This window comes from Epinephelus moara, chromosome 5 (genome assembly GCF_006386435.1).
Source record: "Epinephelus moara isolate mb chromosome 5, YSFRI_EMoa_1.0, whole genome shotgun sequence".
Taxonomy (NCBI): Eukaryota; Metazoa; Chordata; class Actinopteri; order Perciformes; family Serranidae; genus Epinephelus; species Epinephelus moara.
Window position 1 is genome coordinate 17620457 of NC_065510.1, and position 19078 is coordinate 17639534.

The 19078-nt window shown below is 40.0% G+C and overlaps 1 protein-coding gene across 2 annotated transcripts; it reads left to right on the plus strand.

The window, feature by feature from the left end:
* Positions 1-12968: 12968 nt before the first annotated feature.
* Positions 12969-17552, plus strand: enam (enamelin). Of its 2 annotated transcripts, XM_050044788.1 has the most exons (8): positions 12969-13060; positions 13234-13301; positions 13446-13475; positions 13645-13710; positions 13814-13855; positions 13974-13997; positions 14079-14162; positions 16347-17552. In XM_050044788.1, exons 2-8 carry the CDS (start codon positions 13248-13250, stop codon positions 16746-16748), a joined length of 702 nt encoding a protein of 233 aa, XP_049900745.1. In that variant the 5' UTR covers positions 12969-13060; positions 13234-13247; the 3' UTR covers positions 16749-17552. The 2 variants fall into 2 exon arrangements, with proteins under 2 accessions (XP_049900745.1, XP_049900746.1); XM_050044789.1 differs by lacking the exon at positions 13974-13997.
* Positions 17553-19078: the final 1526 nt, after the last annotated feature.

A 19078-nucleotide genomic window follows, 5' to 3' on the forward strand; every position in this document is an offset into this window, starting at 1 on the left:
GTTGCCTAAACCTAACCATGTGCGTGTGTTCCATGTGCGTGTGTTGCCTAAACCTAACCATGTGCGTGTGTTGGCTAAACCTAACCATGTGTGTTTGTTGTTGAAGGGAAAAAAAACGTAATTTGCTGTGTTGTACCGAAGTAGTACACTTATTTTGAAATAACTGATGTGCAAACTGTACCTGTGAAAATGGATGTGTATTTTAAAATCACACTAAGCATGTAACAGGCTGAAGTTGACATGGCGTCCCAGAACGTCAACAACAAACACACCCAGGGTATCTTACACGTCATATGTCGACATGGAAAGTCCATGACCAAACACTGATATATGACAAGGTTAGAGTGAGAATGTGTTGTTTTACCAGGAGCCAAATTATCCGCAGATGTCTCTTCCCCTCCAAAACAAATAGACCCAGTGATTTAAATCCGTGGGAACACATAATAAAGCAGTTTCACGTTACAAATTCGTGTTTCTCCTACGCTGCTCGTTGCAGATGGGCTCTAACTATGGTGGCTGACACAAAAATGTAAATCAGGAGTGTTTGATTTGTCCGTTCTGGGCTACTGTAGAAATGTGGTGGTGCAACATGGTGTACTCTGTGGACAAGGACCCACTCCGTATCAGGTGATTATTAACTAAAGAAAACGTACTTGTTATATTATTTTCCATTTCTGCCAATACAACAGATTCTCACTTCGACCTTGTCACATATCAACGTTTGGTCATAGACTTCCTACACAACACGCAAGGTACCCTGGGTGCGTTGATCGTTGAAGTTCTGGGACGCTGTGTCTAGTTCTGCCTGTTAATTGATGTTTTTTTCCTTTCAACAACAAACACACATGGTTACATTTAGCTAACACACACACACACACACACACACACGTGGTTGGGTTTATGCAGCAAAAAGCAAACATCAGCAGGTGAAAGTTGGTGGTTGTTGGACCCATCTACCACCCCTCCCACCCACCACACTCGGACTTTTGCCACCTTAACTTTAGTTCTTGCCCCGCCATGTTTCCCCCTTACACTGCCAGGTGCCATTTAACTAAAACGATGACCGACTGCGTATCGTGCCAACGTGAAAGGACAGCTTTTTATGTTGGTATCTGATGCCAGAAGTCACTGATCAAGCACCAATATATCCTCCTAAATCCTACACACTGAGCCTTTGAATGTGAAATTCAATAAAGCAAAAGACATGTTTTTTAATTTCATCGTCTGAATACATATTCAGTACTTTAACCCTCAGTTGTCTGGAGAGACTTGTCTCAGCTGTTGTCATGATTTGGAAACATAACTTACATGCGGGCAACAAAAATACAAGATAACATTTATATAAGTAACAGAAATAATATTGCAGTTTCAGATGCTGTTGCCACATTGCTGCAGTTGCTGCAGTAATAAAACTGTTGTGATGGCAGGATGAGGAGCCAGCAGAGTGAAGGTGCAGTGTGTGCTGCTCTAGACAGTGTAAACAAGCAGAGTCTGCTATTAAACAGAAAGTGGATTTGACCACTGGTCATTTAGTAAAGCTGAAGACTAGACACCTGTGCTGCACCTACTCATTGGGTAACGTCACTCCGGTCGGCTGTGATTGGCTCTCGGGTGAGCTGGCTCCCTATAAAAGACCAAGTTACTCAGTGGAAGATACGGTCAACTGGCATCATCTCCAGCATTGAAACACATCATCCTCTACAGTGGTGTTTTTATTGCAGAAGGTGAGTTTGGAAGAACTTCAACATAAGTTAATGCATGCTTCCCTAACAGACCACCAACCATTCAGTGTGACTTTGACTTTTGTTAATGTCATGATGATTTGTGTCTGTAGGACTCGGATAATTTGCAAAAATGAAGTTTGCCATCCTCTGCCTCTGTCTGGCTAGCACAGCCTCAGCTGCACCTGTGAGTTTTACGAAATAAGGTTACCCTACTTCATTTTCTCAATGCAGTTTCATTTTGGTTAACTATTTCTGTTTCTTTATTTTCAGTCCATCTTCCATTACCTGCCTCATTACGCAGGTTCCAGGCCACAGGTACCACCCTCACAGGTGATCTGTTTGGTTGTTACTATGCAAAAATGAATAATATGCAGTTACCTACTGAGCAAAAGCTCGTTTTGATACAGATATGAAGCACAGCAGAAATATTTCTATGTGGAGTTAACCTTCTACTGACAATTTTGCATCCATTCAGGTGAGAAATCCCTTCCCAGCTGCCCAGTCTCTAACACCACCTGGACATCCCGGTGCTTACAGTGTGGAACTGGTATGTCTGACTCTGTCTTATCACATTTGCACACTTTCATTTCACTGACATTTTTTTATGCCCCTGTTGCGATTAAGACAAATGTTTGCAGTCCACTTATGTTTACTTCTGCTTTTTTCCCCCTAAGATTTATCCACACAGATTTGCTGGTGGTGCAGGTGCACAGGTAAGCACACACATTTTAAAGAAACATCTTCAAAAAAAAAAAAGTGGTAAAAACACCACCTCACTGCTCGCTACTTTCCACTGATTTTTTTCCCCTTTTCTCTCTTTCTGCAGCCATTTGGTTTCATGAAAATCTCCATTCCTCAGCCACCAGGCAGATCCAGTGTGGAAGTCGTAAGTGTTGTTGTTTTATCCCCAGTTCAGATAAATAGGCACCATTGAGACTGAAAACACTTCAATTATTGCTTGCAGAAGCATGTTTGATAGGATGAGCAACTTCTTGGAACAAGATTTATCGATATGTTTGTGCTCTTTTGTTTTTACATTTGCAGTACTACCCCTATGACTTCTCCCAGCAAAGGGTAAAGATTTTAAACTTTGAGATAATACATGATGCATGATGTAAATAGGAAATTATTTCTACAGTATATCATATTTCATGTTGCAGTACTAAATAAGGGTGTGTGCTTTTGTTCCAGATCTTAACAAACATTCCTCCCATGACAAACGCCCCTCATATGACAAATGTAAGACAAGATTGATTTCAAATGATGCATTTTACTGTTTCTTACTGTTTCATAAATCATATTATACTCACCACTTCTCTTTGTTTTCCACAGGTGCTCCCATTTGATTATCCTCCTCAAAATATTCCCCAGCAAATGCCAAATGTAAGAGGAACACTACTACTGCTGCTACTACTACTAATGATAATAACAATAAGAAAAAATAATATTTCACATTGTGATAAATTCTGAGCATTTCCATCTGTTTTTCTTTTCTCAGATTCCCACATTTGATGCCAGTCCTCTCCCATCCCAGGATCCCCTGCAGCCTCTGCAGGACCAGCCCGCACAGACAAGCCAGGTACTTCAGTCAATTTGCGTATTACTTTAAATGTATTAGGTTTAATAAGATTCATACTGCAGATTTACATACATATTAAAAATGACTATCAATATGAATATATAGCAAATGTAATCTGTGGTGTGGAGTGTGTGAAATTAATACTTGCCTTATATTTCTTGTTTGTCCTTGCAGATGCCGGCGAAGGTGTGAAGTGAATGAGAAGCACGACAAGGAGGCAAAACTATTCCAACTTCCTTGATATTCAGAAATCTGCAACGGAACAAATGACGTTACATGACTGATTCTGTTTCTGCAACATGTGTATGACCATAAAATAACCACTTTTTATTAAGGATATTGTTGCAATAGTGAACTAAATTACAGCAAGATCATCTGCGTAGAGTGAAACATGTTTCTGAAGAATCTTTCTGCTTTACTTTATAGTCCTCATAGATTTTCACTGTTATTGAGTTAATCGAGTACTTTGTAATGCTGCATTTCCACAGTGTAAAACAAACGTGCTTCATTTGTGTTTTAACTAATTTGAACTTTTCCTGAACTGTCATTTTCCTTAAGCATTAAAGTCTAAGTTTTCAAGCAACTTTAGTTTTTGTCTGTGATTATTGAAAGAGTTTCAGAATTTCATTGGTGTTACATGTATGTGGTGATGTGATAAAACAGCTGTATGGCTGCAATTTACTATTTTTTTCAGTAGTGATTATTTTACAAAGTAATCATTTAATTATTTGGTCTATAGTTTCTTTAAAAAAGGGGGAAAAAGCAAAAAGTACCCATCACAATTTCCCACAGCCCTATTTTGGCATTTTTCTTTAAAAAAACAAAAAAAAACAAAAAAAAAAACTGCTTAAAATTAATTTAATAATAGTAGTCAATCAGCTACTGGCTTACTGAGCTTACTGTCTCTGAATCAGTCAGCTGTACACAGTTGTAGTCCACTGATAATCATCCACTTTTACCCTTCATTTCCCCCCAACATTATGCATTGTCAAGTGCTGTGAATCTTTCCACACCTTCAAGGCAGCTATTGATTTCCATTCATTTTACGATATCAAACAAAATTTAACTTGCAAAAACTTGCTAGAGATAATACATCCTTTACATTAAGCATATCTCGAGTAAATATATCATGTCAATGTGCAGGTAATAGGCTTTTGGATGTGAAGTATGGGCACTGACTGCCCAACAGAATTGTATTCTTAAGATATGTTGCCCAAACATCGGCATCATGAAAGAAAATGATCATGTGAATTTAGTTTTGATGTTGTTGTTTTACTTCCTTGTGGAGTTTTTAACCTCTAGTCATATTTTTTAGTTCATGATGTCTGGGAGGAAGTTCAGTATGAAATAAAAGTTGTTCCCTTGTGCGGTATCTGTGAGTAGATTATAATAAGCCTGTAAACACCAACGACCTTTATCACGACTATATCACTAGAATGTTGTCGGCAGGATTTTACTGTAAAATAGTGAGTATTTTTAGCATAGCAGTAAAAATGAAGGTGTTTGTTTATTATGTTTATGAATAATGTACAAACATTGAAACTGAAATCAGTAAAGGCCCTATGATCGAGCCTTGTGGAATCTCTTGGGGCAAAGGGCAAGGCAGATCCCTTAATCAAAAAGGATCGTATGAATTTTAGTTTCATTGCTGTTGATTTACTTCCCTGTGGAGTTTTGACATCTTGTGATATTTTTTAGTTCATGATGCCTACGAAGAAATCCAGTATAAAATAATAGTTGTTTCCTTATGAGGGATCCATGAGGTTGTTTATAATGGGCCTGGAAATACCGATGAACTTCATCAGGACCATATCACTTAATATAAATAGGCTAGGTGCAAGAATGTTGTCATCAGGATTTTACTATAAAATAGTGAGCATTTTTAGCATGACAGTAAAAATGAATTTGTTTGTTAATTATGTTTATGAATAATATACAAACATGGAAACTGAAAACAGTAAAGGCCCAATGATTGACACCTGTTGAACCCCTAAGGGCAAAGGACAGGGCAGCTATCTCAATCAAAACAACATAACATAGAAACTTTTGTTAGTGTTGGAATGGTAAGAGATCTAAGTGTATAAATGTCATGCCCATGAACACCCCTGTACTATGAAATAAGATTAAAGGAATCACTGGAGCCAACATGTACAGTGCAAGATCTGTATATGTATCTTACATACTACATAGACTACAGTACATCATAATTACAACATACAGTGAACATAATTTACCACAGTGGTTGAGCAAATTTTCCCTCAGTGAAACGTGACTGTGTTAAAAATAAATACCAAAGAGAGAAATATCCTCCTGATGTTCACTCCCCTGGGGATCAAAGCCTGTTGCAACATGACTTTACATTTACCTCTTCAAAGACACTTAAAATACATGCAGGCGCCATCCTCTCATGCATGTCTCTTCCCCACAAGCTCTCCTTCCTGGAACACTGAATCATATAAATTCACAACTTCTACCCCCCACAGCAGAGGAGATGTTGACAGCAGGTTTAATAGCCTTAATTTGAGTTGTCACAACTACAGTATGATGGCCTTTGTGCTATACAGGTCTTCTTGTAACCCAAATAAGAGAGGTTATAATGGAGGAAGAGATGATATCATCTGCAGGTCTGGTTGGTTAAAGAAAGATCTGGCAACGTGGATGGGGCAACAGAGCTTGTGTGGTTTTAATCCTGAGCTGTTATATGAAGCCTATACAACACACACCTACACATTCTAGTTAGATGCTGGCACAGACAGACATCAAAATAAAAATTGGAAAGACACATACAGTCATTACTCTGATGCAGCCATATATTTCAGTTTTTCAAGATTAATGTTATAGTAAAATATCTGACCTCACCTGACTGACATGTACTGCATTTTAGAAAATATTGTCTCATACAAACAATCATAAATTCTGCCATTACTATTTGATTTAGCAGAGTGGAGTGTCGTTTAATGTGGAAAATGTCAATCTATTTGACATTTGTATCCCTACTGTAGCTCAAATAATGCACAGTGTTTTCTTTAGCCCCCACATAATTTTAATCTTGAAGACGTATTTTACTACTGGAAACAAATACTTTTAAAACTGGTGCTTTGACCAGAGGAAACAGAGGAAAATGGCTTCGGCGTATGCTTTTTCTTCAGAGGTAAAAAACCTACAAGTAAACAGAATGCACTGCACGAGACCAATAAACACCGGTGGGTGACATCATGCGAGCTTGAGTGTGTCCACACAGGTAACAATATGGCAGCCAGCTGGTAACAAAGAGGCAACTAACAATCTTGAATTACAGTCAAACGGTAAGATAAAATTTGTTTCTGAAAACATTTTCAACAAGGAATAGTCACAGTCACAGATGAGCTTAGTTTGAGTTGGAGAGACAGAGAGTGGCGACCTTCTAAGATGGAGGGAAGTTTACTTATACTACCCACATAATTATTACACAAAGCTTGTTGTAAATTGGGAAAGTATCACTTGGCATTGTATTTTGTGCCTCAGTGTTCGAGGAAAACTCTGGATTATTCAACTTTTATATGGTATGGAGTACTGTAGGACTACTAACACCAGTATGCAAACCAGCTGTTTGGTATATCTTATCTTACTATATAATGACGAAAACTCTGTCTGTGTGTCTGTTCCACATTTTTCTCCTCACTGACTTGGTCAATCCATGTGAAATTTGGCACAGTGGTAGAGGGTCATGGGAGGATGCAAATGAAGCAATATTACATCAGTTGGCCAAAGGGGGGCGCTATAGCAACCGATTGGAATTGCAAACTTTGAATGGGCATATCTCATGCCCCGTATGTTGTATGACATGAAACTTTGCACAGAGATGCCTCTCCTCATGAGGAACACATTTGTCTCAAGAACCCATAACTTCTGGTTATATAGATTTTCCGCCATTTTGAATTTTTTGAAAAACACTTAATAGATTTTCCGCCATTTTGAATTTTTTGAAAAACACTTAAAATTGATCTCTTCCAAGGAAGTTTGACCGATCTGCATGAAACTCAGTGAACATAATCTAGGGACCAATATCTAAAGTTCCCTCTTGGCAAAAGTTGGAAAACGTACTAAAACTGAGCTTCTATAAGGCAATGAATGTTGCGGAGGGCGTGGCTCAACACATAAAGGTGTATAACATCTCAAGGGTTTCACCGATCAACACAGAACTTTGTAGGCATATGACCACACATAATCTNGACGTGGTCAGTCTATGTGAAACTGCACATAGGCATTGAGGATTGGCATAGGTAGAAGGTGACAAAGCTACCAATGGGTATGGACTAGTCTTTTGTATTTTTATTGTTTTATGATTCTTTATTGAGAACACATTACATGATCAAAACCTGCTCAGAATGAGTTTGTACAGTAGTAAGAATCTGGGAGGCAATTTAGAAGTCACAAGCATACAAACATGCTTAAAATGATGTTTAGGGTTTGTTGTTTACCACGTTCACCATCTTAGTTTATTGTGTTTGCATGCTAAAAATTACTAATTAGCACTTTATACAAATGTCAGCCTGCACAGACAATGATAGCTGAGGAGCCATAATCTGGGTCTACACCCATAAAAGAAGTAAAATCATTATGGAAACAGTCTGACATCAAATTCTAGTTAAAGACAAGGTTGGTTAAAGACCAAAGTTTATTTGAGGCCAAGATGAGTCTTGTTCTGTAGATCATTGGCGTCTTGCCTCACCAGAATGCAATGTTGGTGAAGTCCCTGCCACGTCTAGGCAAGTCAGCCTTTGCATGATTACACCTTTAAGTTTTATTCACCCAATTAGTGATTTAGTAACAGTATGAGATGAAAATATTGCAAGACTTACATGAATATGGCTACAACCCGATGTTATTCACAGGTTGACAAATACAGATGCTTTGTCACCCCCATCTGCGTCTCAAAGTGACACACAGCGCACAACTGAGACACATTGTAGCATGTGGAAAATGTTGTGAAACTGTCGCAGTTAGGTTTAGAAAAAGGATCATGTTTGGGGTTAAAATTAGTTTGTTTCAGAAGGATAATATGGTGTGACATAAATAAGTCATGTGAGTGATGTCAGTGCAAAACAACCATACATGAATTTCACAACGTTAGAACAACACTGACTTTTGGTTTAACATGTTACACGCACTGTGGTCTGCTGTTTTAAAGCCTGGTTTTGAGGAGAAAATAGCGAGTGCTGCACCGGGTTAAGGCTCTGTGTAGTTAGTTGCAAAAAAAATCAAGTGCTCCTCGAGGATGGGGCAAATAGTCACATAAAGATAAAAAACGACTGGCCTGCTCACTCAGTGTAAAAGTCCGTAGTACAGGCAGGTAATCCAAAAATGCGTCTGAGGCCCCCTGACTGTAGTTAAAAGTCCTTTATTAATACATGGATAATAAAGTCAGCTTTTGTTTCACCCATCCACCTCCCTTCCCTCCTGCCCGTTGCAGACTTTCTCGCTCTTTATGCTGCATCAGTTGCTCTCTGCTTCAAGTATTGCCATGGATGGGTTTACAATGAAGTTAGTTGAAAGCGGTCTCATAAATATGCTAAAGGGTGCCATTGGCGTTGATATCACTCACAAAGAGTGTGACAAAGTGCCGGTTTATGACACCCTAGGAATAAAAACAGCTGGAAAATTGTATGTGAAAGCCTAAGTGTGCTGCGGATTCTTTGCTGAGGCAAAGCAAAATTTATTTAAGCTGGCAAAAGTCAGGCACTCCCGTTGGTACAGAAAGTAATCAGTTTATCATTACCCCTCTCACTGCCCTGTTTGTCAAGGTAGCAAACAATGGAGCAATTGTGCTGAGTGCCAAATAACAACAGTAAAAGTTCCTAAGAACTAATGATGAGATTTTTATCCGGTGTGTAGTGAAACTCATTAGCTCAGCAACTTGGAGGCAAGAATGTCTAGAATACGGTTTCACAGATTACAGGCTAAGTCCTTCATTATCTGACTCGGAACCGCAAAGAATAAACACGAGAAACCTGCAATGTTCAAAATCACTGTGATATAAGACCACACCACCTAACACAAACACAGGGATCAGTGGAAACTCAGACACCACCAAAGTGCTTCCCACTGGCACACACCCACTGTAAATTTGAGTGTTAAATGAAGATGTCTGGAAACCTTGTTAAAAGGTCGTGTTGGAGACACAACAGCAAAACAAGACCCGAGTACAACACATATAAAAGTGCTACATAACGAGTACACGTCCTGTATTCAAAATCTAACTAAGTACAGAGAGATTATCAACAAAATATACTTTAAAGTATCAAAAGAAAAAGTACTCATTCTGCAGAGGAATTGGTAACACTGTTACACACTATAGTGTAGTTCAGAAGCTCCTCTTGAAGATAAGATAAAGATAAGACATACTTTATTGTCCCTGGACGGGAATTTTGCTTTGCCAGTAGCGCTGCACCCATCTGCAATTAACTTGAAGCATTGCATTGTCAAATGTGACATGACAGTATAGTGGTACGCCACAGACATAATTAATACATACAATGACAATAAAAACAGCACATAACGAAAATAAAAACACAGGATAACTCATAGTGTCACAAGATGAATTGGGGGGGAGTGGGCGATGAGATGATTTATGGTCTATGAAAGAAGAAGAAAAAAACAAAGACATTTTTTCTGCTATTCAAATCTGTATTTATTTTTCAGTCTTTTCTTTAATCTTATTTTGTGGAATGATAGATAACTTTACATCTGTAGGCCTCACACAATAAGATAAATGAAACTGTGTGAGACATTTAGAGAGGAAATGTCTCTCTGGTGGAACTGCCGACAACTCAGACATCTGACATGTGACAAGAAACACTGGCTGTGTCTATAAACCCCATTATAGTGAACTCAAAGTATCCGACAATGCACCATGAAAAGTAGCGTACAACAGATGGTCACTCACCAAGCAGTATATCCCATCATGCATTACGCCAAAGGAATGGACGGACTATATTGGACTGACACTGAGACCAACAAGGGGAGAGAGAGCAACTCGATTACAACCTGCTGTACATGTTTAACTTATAATGACACGTTGAAGTTTGTTTTACTAGTTTTCCTTTGCCAGGTACTAAACTGACCATTTAATGTGTAGTCGTCAGTTCACAAAGAGGTAAAAATTCATTTTCCATAACGTTTACCCTGCTAGGGGTTGCAGGGGGGCTGGAGCTTATCCCAGATGACACTGGGCGAGATGCGGGGTACACCCTGGACAGGTCACCAGACTATCACAGGGCTGACACATAGACAACCATTCACATTCACATTCACACCTACGGACAATTTAGAGTCACCAATTAACCTGCATGTCTTTTAAAGATATTTTTTTGGGCATTTTTAAGCCTTTAATTGATAGGACAGATGAGTGTGAAAGGGGGAGAGAGGGAGCGACATGCAGCAAAGGGCCACAGGCTGGAGTCGAACCCGGGCCGCTGCGGCTAGAGCCTTGTACATGGGGCGCCTGCTCTACCACTAAGCCACCGACGCCCCAACCTGCATGTCTTTGGACTGTGGGAGGAAGCGGGAGTACCCAGAGAAAACCCACGCTGACACAGGGAGAACATGCAAACTCCGTACAGAAGGACTCCCCCACCCTGGGTTCAAACCAGGAACCAGAACCCTCTTGCTGTGAGGCGACAATGCCGCCCAGCAGGGGCGGACTGGCCATCTGGAGGTTCTGGAGGATCACAGAACGGCCGGTACTCAAGGACGGCCGCCACGCAGTCATTTTTTTTTGTTTGTTTGTTTTTTTTTTCCTTTTTCTCCCTGATAATCTACTGTTCCACATCCAGTCCGCTAGGTGGCAGCCTTTAAATTGGATGCCAGCCGGCCCATAGATATCTATGAGCCGGCCGGCCGGCAATCAAATTGAAGAAGAAGGAAGCACATACGAATCGAGCAGCTGTGTGCAGCAGGTGCAGATGGGAGAGACAGCATGAAAGAGAACAATATGGTTACTGGTATTAATCACAAAAAAAACGGAAAGAAAAGGGTGGGGCTGAGAAGGTGAGGGAAAAAAAACAAAGGCAATTAGAGAGTGAAGCCTCTAAATGTCGAAAGTTAACAGAAATGTTCACCATCATGTGTTAAGATTTAAGGATTTTGACACCCGTGTCTGGGGCTGATGAGTTTCCACGCACCAGTTGTTGTGGGCTGGGCCGAGTCAAAGTCCAGGGCTGTTTTAAGTCCCAGTCCGCCCCTGCCGCCCAGTTACTGTTCAGAGTAGGACTAAAAACGCTAGCTAATGTTAGCGAGCTGGGTCGCTAACAGCTCTAATTTGTGCCGTAATGTCATACTGCATTATGTCACACATTAAATTGATAAGTTATTACATGACTGACCGGTAAAACAAACTTCAACACAACAAAGATTAAACAGAAAATAGTAGAAAATAGTAGGACACGCTGCTCTGTCTCCTCTTACCTTCTGCCAGTGTAACATTATTAATATGTTTAATGTGAGCAGAGCAGCGCACAAAGTACTTTGTCATTCGATTTATCAATTTGGGGAAAATACGCTCAGTATAGTTTCATGTTTTTATCACAAATAGGCATGTCTGGGGCACTGGTGGCTTAGTGGTAGAGCAGGCGCCCCATGTACAAGGCTCTTGCCGCAGCGGCCTGGGTTCAACTCCAGCCTGTGGCCCTTTGCTGCATGTCACTCCCTCTCTCTCTCCCTCTCTCTCTCCCCCCTTCACGCTTGTCTGTCCTATACATTAAAGGCTAAAAAGCCCCAAAAACTATTTAAAAAAACAAAAAAACAAATAGGCATGTCAGTATTTGTTAGATGCTTCACCAGCCGACACTGATATGACATGTTTTATTTGTGTTACTAATATTTAATTGTGTAAATAACCTGAGTAGTGTCCGAAAGTGGTTTTTCACGTTGCAGGTGAGCTCACAACATAGTGCTCTACATTGAAATCCCTACATAGTGAGTAGGGAGTAGTGAATTAGTGAATGATTTCGGACACAGCCACTATCTACACACTGCTCTTTTTCAAAGTGTCACAAGCAAAAAAGTTTAGAAACCACCGTTTGAGACATCACATTGTATTTGATAAGCTTATGAAATGTTTTTATTGTAAAACTTGTATCTGTAGTAGAGTATTTCACCTGAAATGCAGTTAAGTAAAAGTATAGTAAAGGAAAAGGAAAATGTGTACATTCCACCACTGCTCAAGTGTCTACTAGTGTGTGTAGTAGAGTTTAGATAGTGTATCTCTTTGTCACTATCATTTTACTTTAATATTTAGAGCTTCAAACATTATGCCTAGCAGCACTGAACTGCCTAAACAAACAAGCACTTGCCTAATTCTTTTATATATTCCATGTTTCCCCCTCACATCTTCATAGTATTTTTAAATAGCCTACAAACTAAGTGTTGTCTCCCAGTCATTATCATTACGTGCTTATGTCAGCTTCATGCTGTCTTGTCTTTTTTTTTTTGTTTGGTTTTAGGGCAATAAAGAGAAGGGCATGTGTGCTAAGAATACTTGCACACAGCGTGTAATTAAGTATAAGAGGGGCCTTAACCCTACATGCCTCTTTTTTCTTTTTTTCAAAGTGTTAGAAGATTTCTTCAAACACATAGCTCTGCGTGTTTTACTGGATATGATTGGCTGTCACAGGATGTTCCCGTGTATAAATGGCATCCATGTTAGAGATGAAGTAGATTGCTTTCCATCCCTGAGGAGACACAACTTCAGTTTCTCTCGCTGCACCGGGAAATAAAGGTGAGATGGGCTTTTTATATGGAAACAGGATTACATTGTGTTAGGAACAAGGTCCTGCTGATGCGAAAGGACACAAAGCGAATTATCTTAACTTAATTTTAATTTCAGAAATGCTTTCTTTTATCTGGAAAAGGAAGCAAAGGAAACAAGATTGTCTCTTTTCTGTTTTTCAGTAGGAACAATCACAATGAAGCTGCTGGTGTTCGTAATGTGCCTGTTCACCACCACCTTGGCTGCTCCTGTAAGTCTTTCCTTAACATGATGTAAACATGTCATTAAGTCTACCAACTTGATCCCTTTTAAAGATTTTAAACACTGCTTTGCTTTAAGGAGGAAAAAGCACTAAGTCATTGTTGCTTCCTCATTCCTCTTGTTTGGTTTGCAGGTTGCGGAGAGCGAAAGCTATGAGGAAAAAGTAAGACATTTGCTTATCTGTGAGGTTTCTGTGTCCGTCTGTCTGCCGTGGCATGTCATACCATGTTTTAGTCATGTCATCAGATGTGTAGTGCGATAGGTGTCTGACGGAGAAGAGGATAATTGGCTTAATTGCGGCTCATGTCTGGAGATGTCTGGTGTTTCCTCAGCAGGTTGCGGCACATGCTAATGAGGCCCTGAGGTGGATGGAGATGTACAGGCTTTACCAGCAGCAGGTAGTGGGGGTCCATTTTAGTGTCACTGAACAAGAAGAAGAAAAAATATAAATCATTATCAGTTCAGATAGTTTGCCATTAATCATTAATCTTTATTTTCCAGGGAGCTCTTGGAAACCCCTTCCTGCCTGCTGCTGCTGCTCCTGTAAGTTTATCTTGTTTGACTCTAACACAACTTTAAGATTTCTGCGAAAACTTAATATAAACAAAACTCTGGCATAATTACTTAAGTTTACTTACTCATGAATTATTCATTGGTTTAGGCTGATCCAGCTGCGGCAGAAGTGGTAAGCTCACATACAGGACTGCAGCGTCTAATCTGTCACAATGCAATATGTGCCTGAGCTGAAAATGTTTTATTTATGCAGGTGAATGCAGCACCAGCCGCGCCAGCCGATGTTCCCCCTGCAGCTCCTGTGGCTGTTGGAGACGCATCAGAGGAGGAGACGGAGGTGAGCAGACACCTTCGTACTGAACTGCACTGAAATGTTGTTTACAGAGGTAAACGACCAATGGAGATGTCTCTTTGTTGGTATAAATGTCACTACAGGTACTCCTGCTGAAGGGACCAAACAAAAAAAGCACAAAATGTTTTATGATTGGTCTCACACGACCAACAAAAACACTCACACTGGATTTACACTGAGCTGAGAAGCACAGGTGAAGGCTACTTGTGGTGCATTTCTCCTGCTCTGAATTTCACTTGGGAGCTCTGCTTAAAAAAAGAAAAAGACCTGCAGTGTTTCTGTTTCCTCCAAAACAAATTCAAGACAAAATCACCAGTCATCATGTGTTGATCATTTTACTGAGCTAAATATTTTTCACATCAGATATTTTGACTTGTCATATTTAAAGGAATACTTTATCCTTAATAAGACCATGTATATATTCAATTATTAATGCCATGATATATAAAATTCATGAGGAAAATTTGTTTTTTCTCACATGCCTCATGTAAACCAAGTAAACATGTAAAGCAAGCATCCAAAAACAGCAACACTGTTGATTACTTTAAGTCATTGGGGACCATGTTTATCAGAAGCACTAAGCAACTATATCAAAACATGCTTTTACAAACGCTCACACAGCTTGTGCAGTGTAATCCAAGTCTCATTTATCCAGTTGCGGGCTCAATACTTCCGAAATATTTTGCAAATCCTTGCCCTCAGCTCTCTCTGAATGGGACTGACAGTGAAAGCAACACAAACATTGTCCCCAATGACTTCAATTGATTGAAAATGTTTGCAGTTTTGGGATTCTTTGTTCACTGTCAGCATCACGAATTCATGGTAAAACAACATGACTAACTGATATATAAATGGTCGCTTTGTGGATAAGGTATTCCTTTGAGAAAAACACAGGTGTAACTACTATCATCAACAATACCAAGACCCTGAAACTGAAGCAGCTGAATGGAATTCAGTCACAATTCATTTATTTTATTTTACTTTTTGAAAAGACAGCTGTCAAATTCAGTTCAATTCAGTTTTATTAATAAAGCCCAGGGGGTTTTACAGCATACGACATCCCTCTGTCCTTGGACCCTCAAGGCGGATAAGGAAACACTTCCCCTTTAATGGGGAAAAAAATGGTAGAAATCTCAGGAAGAGCAACTGAGGTGGGATCCCTCTCTCAGGACGGACAGATGTGCCATTGATGTCGCACAGAACAGATCAACATATAAATTTACAGGAATCCATATGACAAAATGATACATAAAGAGAGCGAGAGACAAATATGTTCAGCTCATGGGTGGATTACTGAATGGGCCTATCAGGCACAAGCCTGAGGGCCGAAAGTGTCAGGGGCCTCTCTGGCTTTCACCTGCATACTTAACAGGTACCAACCAGAAGGGGACACAAACGACGACAAAGAGACACCAAACTGCTGCAAAAAGACGCAAAATTACCACAAAGAGACATAAAAACATTAAAAAATATGAATAACTACTACAAAGAGACACAAAACATCAACAAAAAAAGAGTCAAAACCACCATAAAGTCTGTGTGTCTTGTTCCTATGGAGGAGAGGTGATGAGGCCTTTCATATATCTGTGCCCAGGGACCCATTGTCTGATAATCTGCCTGTGGCTCTGCTGGCCAACAGATTAGTCAGGTCATTAGTTGTAAATAAAATCCAGCAAAATGATCAAGACATGAGGTGAATCGGTTGCAGTTTCACTTTCATATGTGCTTTGTAATGATCTTAGGGGTAAACCAAAGAGGTATTACTAAGGAAGGTAAGTACTGGATTGTACTTAAAACTGGAAAAAAGATTGAAGCAGCAGAGTCTGAGACATTCTGACCTGCAGTCTGTTGAATGGATAAAGTGCTGACGATAACATTACGTATTATGCAACCAGTGGCAGTTTTCGTTGGACCCTCCCTGCCTGATAAATGTCCACATCTTCTGAATTCCACCAGGTGTTACACAGACTCTCTATTAAAATGTGTACTCCTCAAAAACAAGGTTAGATTACTCAGGTGTCACTTGAGTAATCCTCCAAACTGTTTATTCACATAATGTGTAGCACTCTCTCCATGGCTAGTGAACCGGCCTGTTTGTTTCCGTGGTTAACCAAATGTATCTGGAATTTCTCCACATCTAAGTCATTTTTGTTCCATCTCTCGGCACAGGATGGCGCCCCTGCCCCCAGAGCTGCAGCACCCGGTGCCCCTGCTGCCCCCTTAAACTCTGATGAGGCAGAGGAGGCCGAGGAGGCGGAGGCAGCTGAGGCTGAACCAGCTGTGGTTGAAGAAGTACCAGCAGATCCTGCAGCAGAGCCCGCGGCAGACCCCGCAGCAGACCCCGCAGCAGATGTGGAACCAGCTGTGGTTGACGTGCCAGCAGACGCTGCACCAGGTGATGCAGCTGTTGTGGATGTGCCTCCTGTTGATGTGGTTCCTGTTGACACTGCCCCTGCAGCCCCTGAGGTGGCGTTTGATGTGGCTGCTGCTGATGCTGCAGACGCCGGCGATGCCCCGCAGGCAGCTGAGATTGACACAACTGGAGTGGTAGCAGATGCTGCCGCAGTGTAGTTATCTTTCTCTTATTACCAGTTTAGGTGCTCCTCTGTTACCAGTTACCGGGATGGGTTTTGCTAAAGGATGAAAAAGCTGTGGCATATTGAGTAGAGACTGAGGAAAACAAACGAGGTGTGTTTGTAGTCAGAATTGGACAATTAAAAGATGTTGTTGTGTTCTTCTTTCCGTCTTTAATTAAAATACTTTTTACAGTTATGTACTTCCAGTTAAGTTGGGATTGATTAGTCATGGCCATGCACACAGGCACCATAACTTATTGTGCACACACTATAAAAATATATCTCCTCCAAGACTTCAAATCTCTGTGTGCCTTTTTCACAGCAGACATTTGGACTCAATCCTACCTAAGTGTTCCAGTAAGCTATGGCAGTGCCAGCATGGACAAAATCAGGACCCTGTAACTGAAGAAGCTAAATAAAATTCAGTCACCATGATGTTTATTATTTACTTGTGTGCTTTTCCTACTGTGACATGGCAAAATGCCTTCTGTAAAAAAAACTATAGTGTGAAATAAATGTAAGAACCTCCAGGCCACAGGAAATCCTGGCCAACATTCCTGCTTTAAGGCTGTAGCCGGCTGAGTTTTAAGCTAGAGTGATGATACTGGTATCATACGAAACAAGAAGACCCAACTGTGCCAGCTTGTCAGCAAGGGGCTAAATAACACTTAAAAATTAGGCTAAATTTTGGCAGGGGAAAAACAGGCATGGCCATTTCCAAAGGGGTTCCTTGTACTCTCAGCCTAAGATATCTGAATGATACTGGGCTCTATGTGTATCCACGAGTCTCTCCTATATACTCAAGAGGGCTTGTTCTAAGTAAAAAAACTTTCTTATCATAAATATAAAAACAAAAACCCCAACAAATGGCACATTTGTGTAATACTGACGATGTTACCTATCCATTTGAAGAGAAAAGAAAGTTTTATCATATTCCAAGGCAGCATGGCATACCCTTTTAAGTAAACTGACCTCAAACCTCTTTTTTTTTGTATCATTTGGGTGATTGGGACAGCTCATCTTATCACTGATTTAGGCTAGTGTAAGCATATTTACTGCACATTTATTTCATGCTTTGATATAATTTCACATGCACACTTTTCTTTTCCTTTTCATCATTAAGATTTAAGACTCCATGTACATTTATGTTACACTTTATTGCTGAAGTGCGTCCACAACTCTCACAACAACCTCCTCCCTCCCACAGCCTCCCATAATTCTCTCATTGAACACATTTACTTGATTTTTTTTTTTTTAATCCTAGAAGTCCAAAATTTATTGAATACATTCACTGACGTTTAAAAAAAATGCTAATCAGGATTAGTTAGGGCTGGGTTAATAGGTCAAGGCTAAGTGTTAGGTTTGGCTTGGTGGTTCCTGCTAACTGGCTAGTTCAGCTAGCAAAAATGGCGTGCAAAAAAACACCTAGCAAAATCTAGCCAGTCCATAAATATTGTCATGGTTGATTAGGGTTCTGCACACATGAAGAGGTTGCGAAACACTGATTTAGAGTACACAAAGCATACACAATGGCTCTCTATTGCAAGGTTGATAATTTACTTTATTAGCAAAGCTTTTTAGCATGTGCGTGTTTGGGATTAAACAGATTCATTCCAAAAACAGACACATGTTATAAACACATTTTTATTGATTTTGGAGCAGTAGTACATTATAATCATGTTTCCATCAGAAAATGTGTGCAATATATTCACTCTGACAATTTTATTACCTTGAAAACTAGCTAAAGCTCCTCACTTCACGCATTGCAGGGTCAACTTCCTGTTTGAATCTTGCCCTACCTACTCTACATGATATCACACCTATGAGGGCATGCTGTTTTGATTATGTGGTTTCATAGCTTGGGCTCATCAGGTGAGAAAATAAAACCTGTATCGTTATACTGTCCCATTTGACCTCATGTCCCAATCACCCTTAATTCACCCCACATCACTATGCAATTGCTCAACTTTCATATTTGCATAGTTTCAAATAGCCTATATAAAAAACATAAGTAAATTCCTGAAATTCAGTTGTGGCTTTTAGTTGATTTGGTAGGCTATAGCTTTAGGGTCTTAAGTGGCCCCATCTGGCCATACCTATGGAAAATTACTGGGGGTGCCACTGGCTGCTATGGGAGCTAACATCATCACACATGAATAAAATTGGGTTTATAAAGTCCTCAAGAGTCTCAGCTCTCCAGTCATACCCAATTTATGCAATTCCAAGACTGTTTAGGGACCCCAGTCTGCAGAAATATTCAAATATAATAGGTGAAAGTAACACATTTATACTGCATGCAAAAAAACTGCATGATATTGCCCCAAA

Coding starts and splice junctions, on each gene's coding strand:
- enam (XM_050044788.1), top strand. CDS start 13,248: ATGAAGCTGCTGGTGTTCGTAATGTGCCTGTTCACCACCACCTTGGCT. Junction 13,711..13,813: donor ACAGGCTTTACCAGCAGCAG/GTAGTGGGGGTC, acceptor TTTATTTTCCAG/GGAGCTCTTGGAAACCCCTT. Junction 14,163..16,346: donor CATCAGAGGAGGAGACGGAG/GTGAGCAGACAC, acceptor CTCTCGGCACAG/GATGGCGCCCCTGCCCCCAG.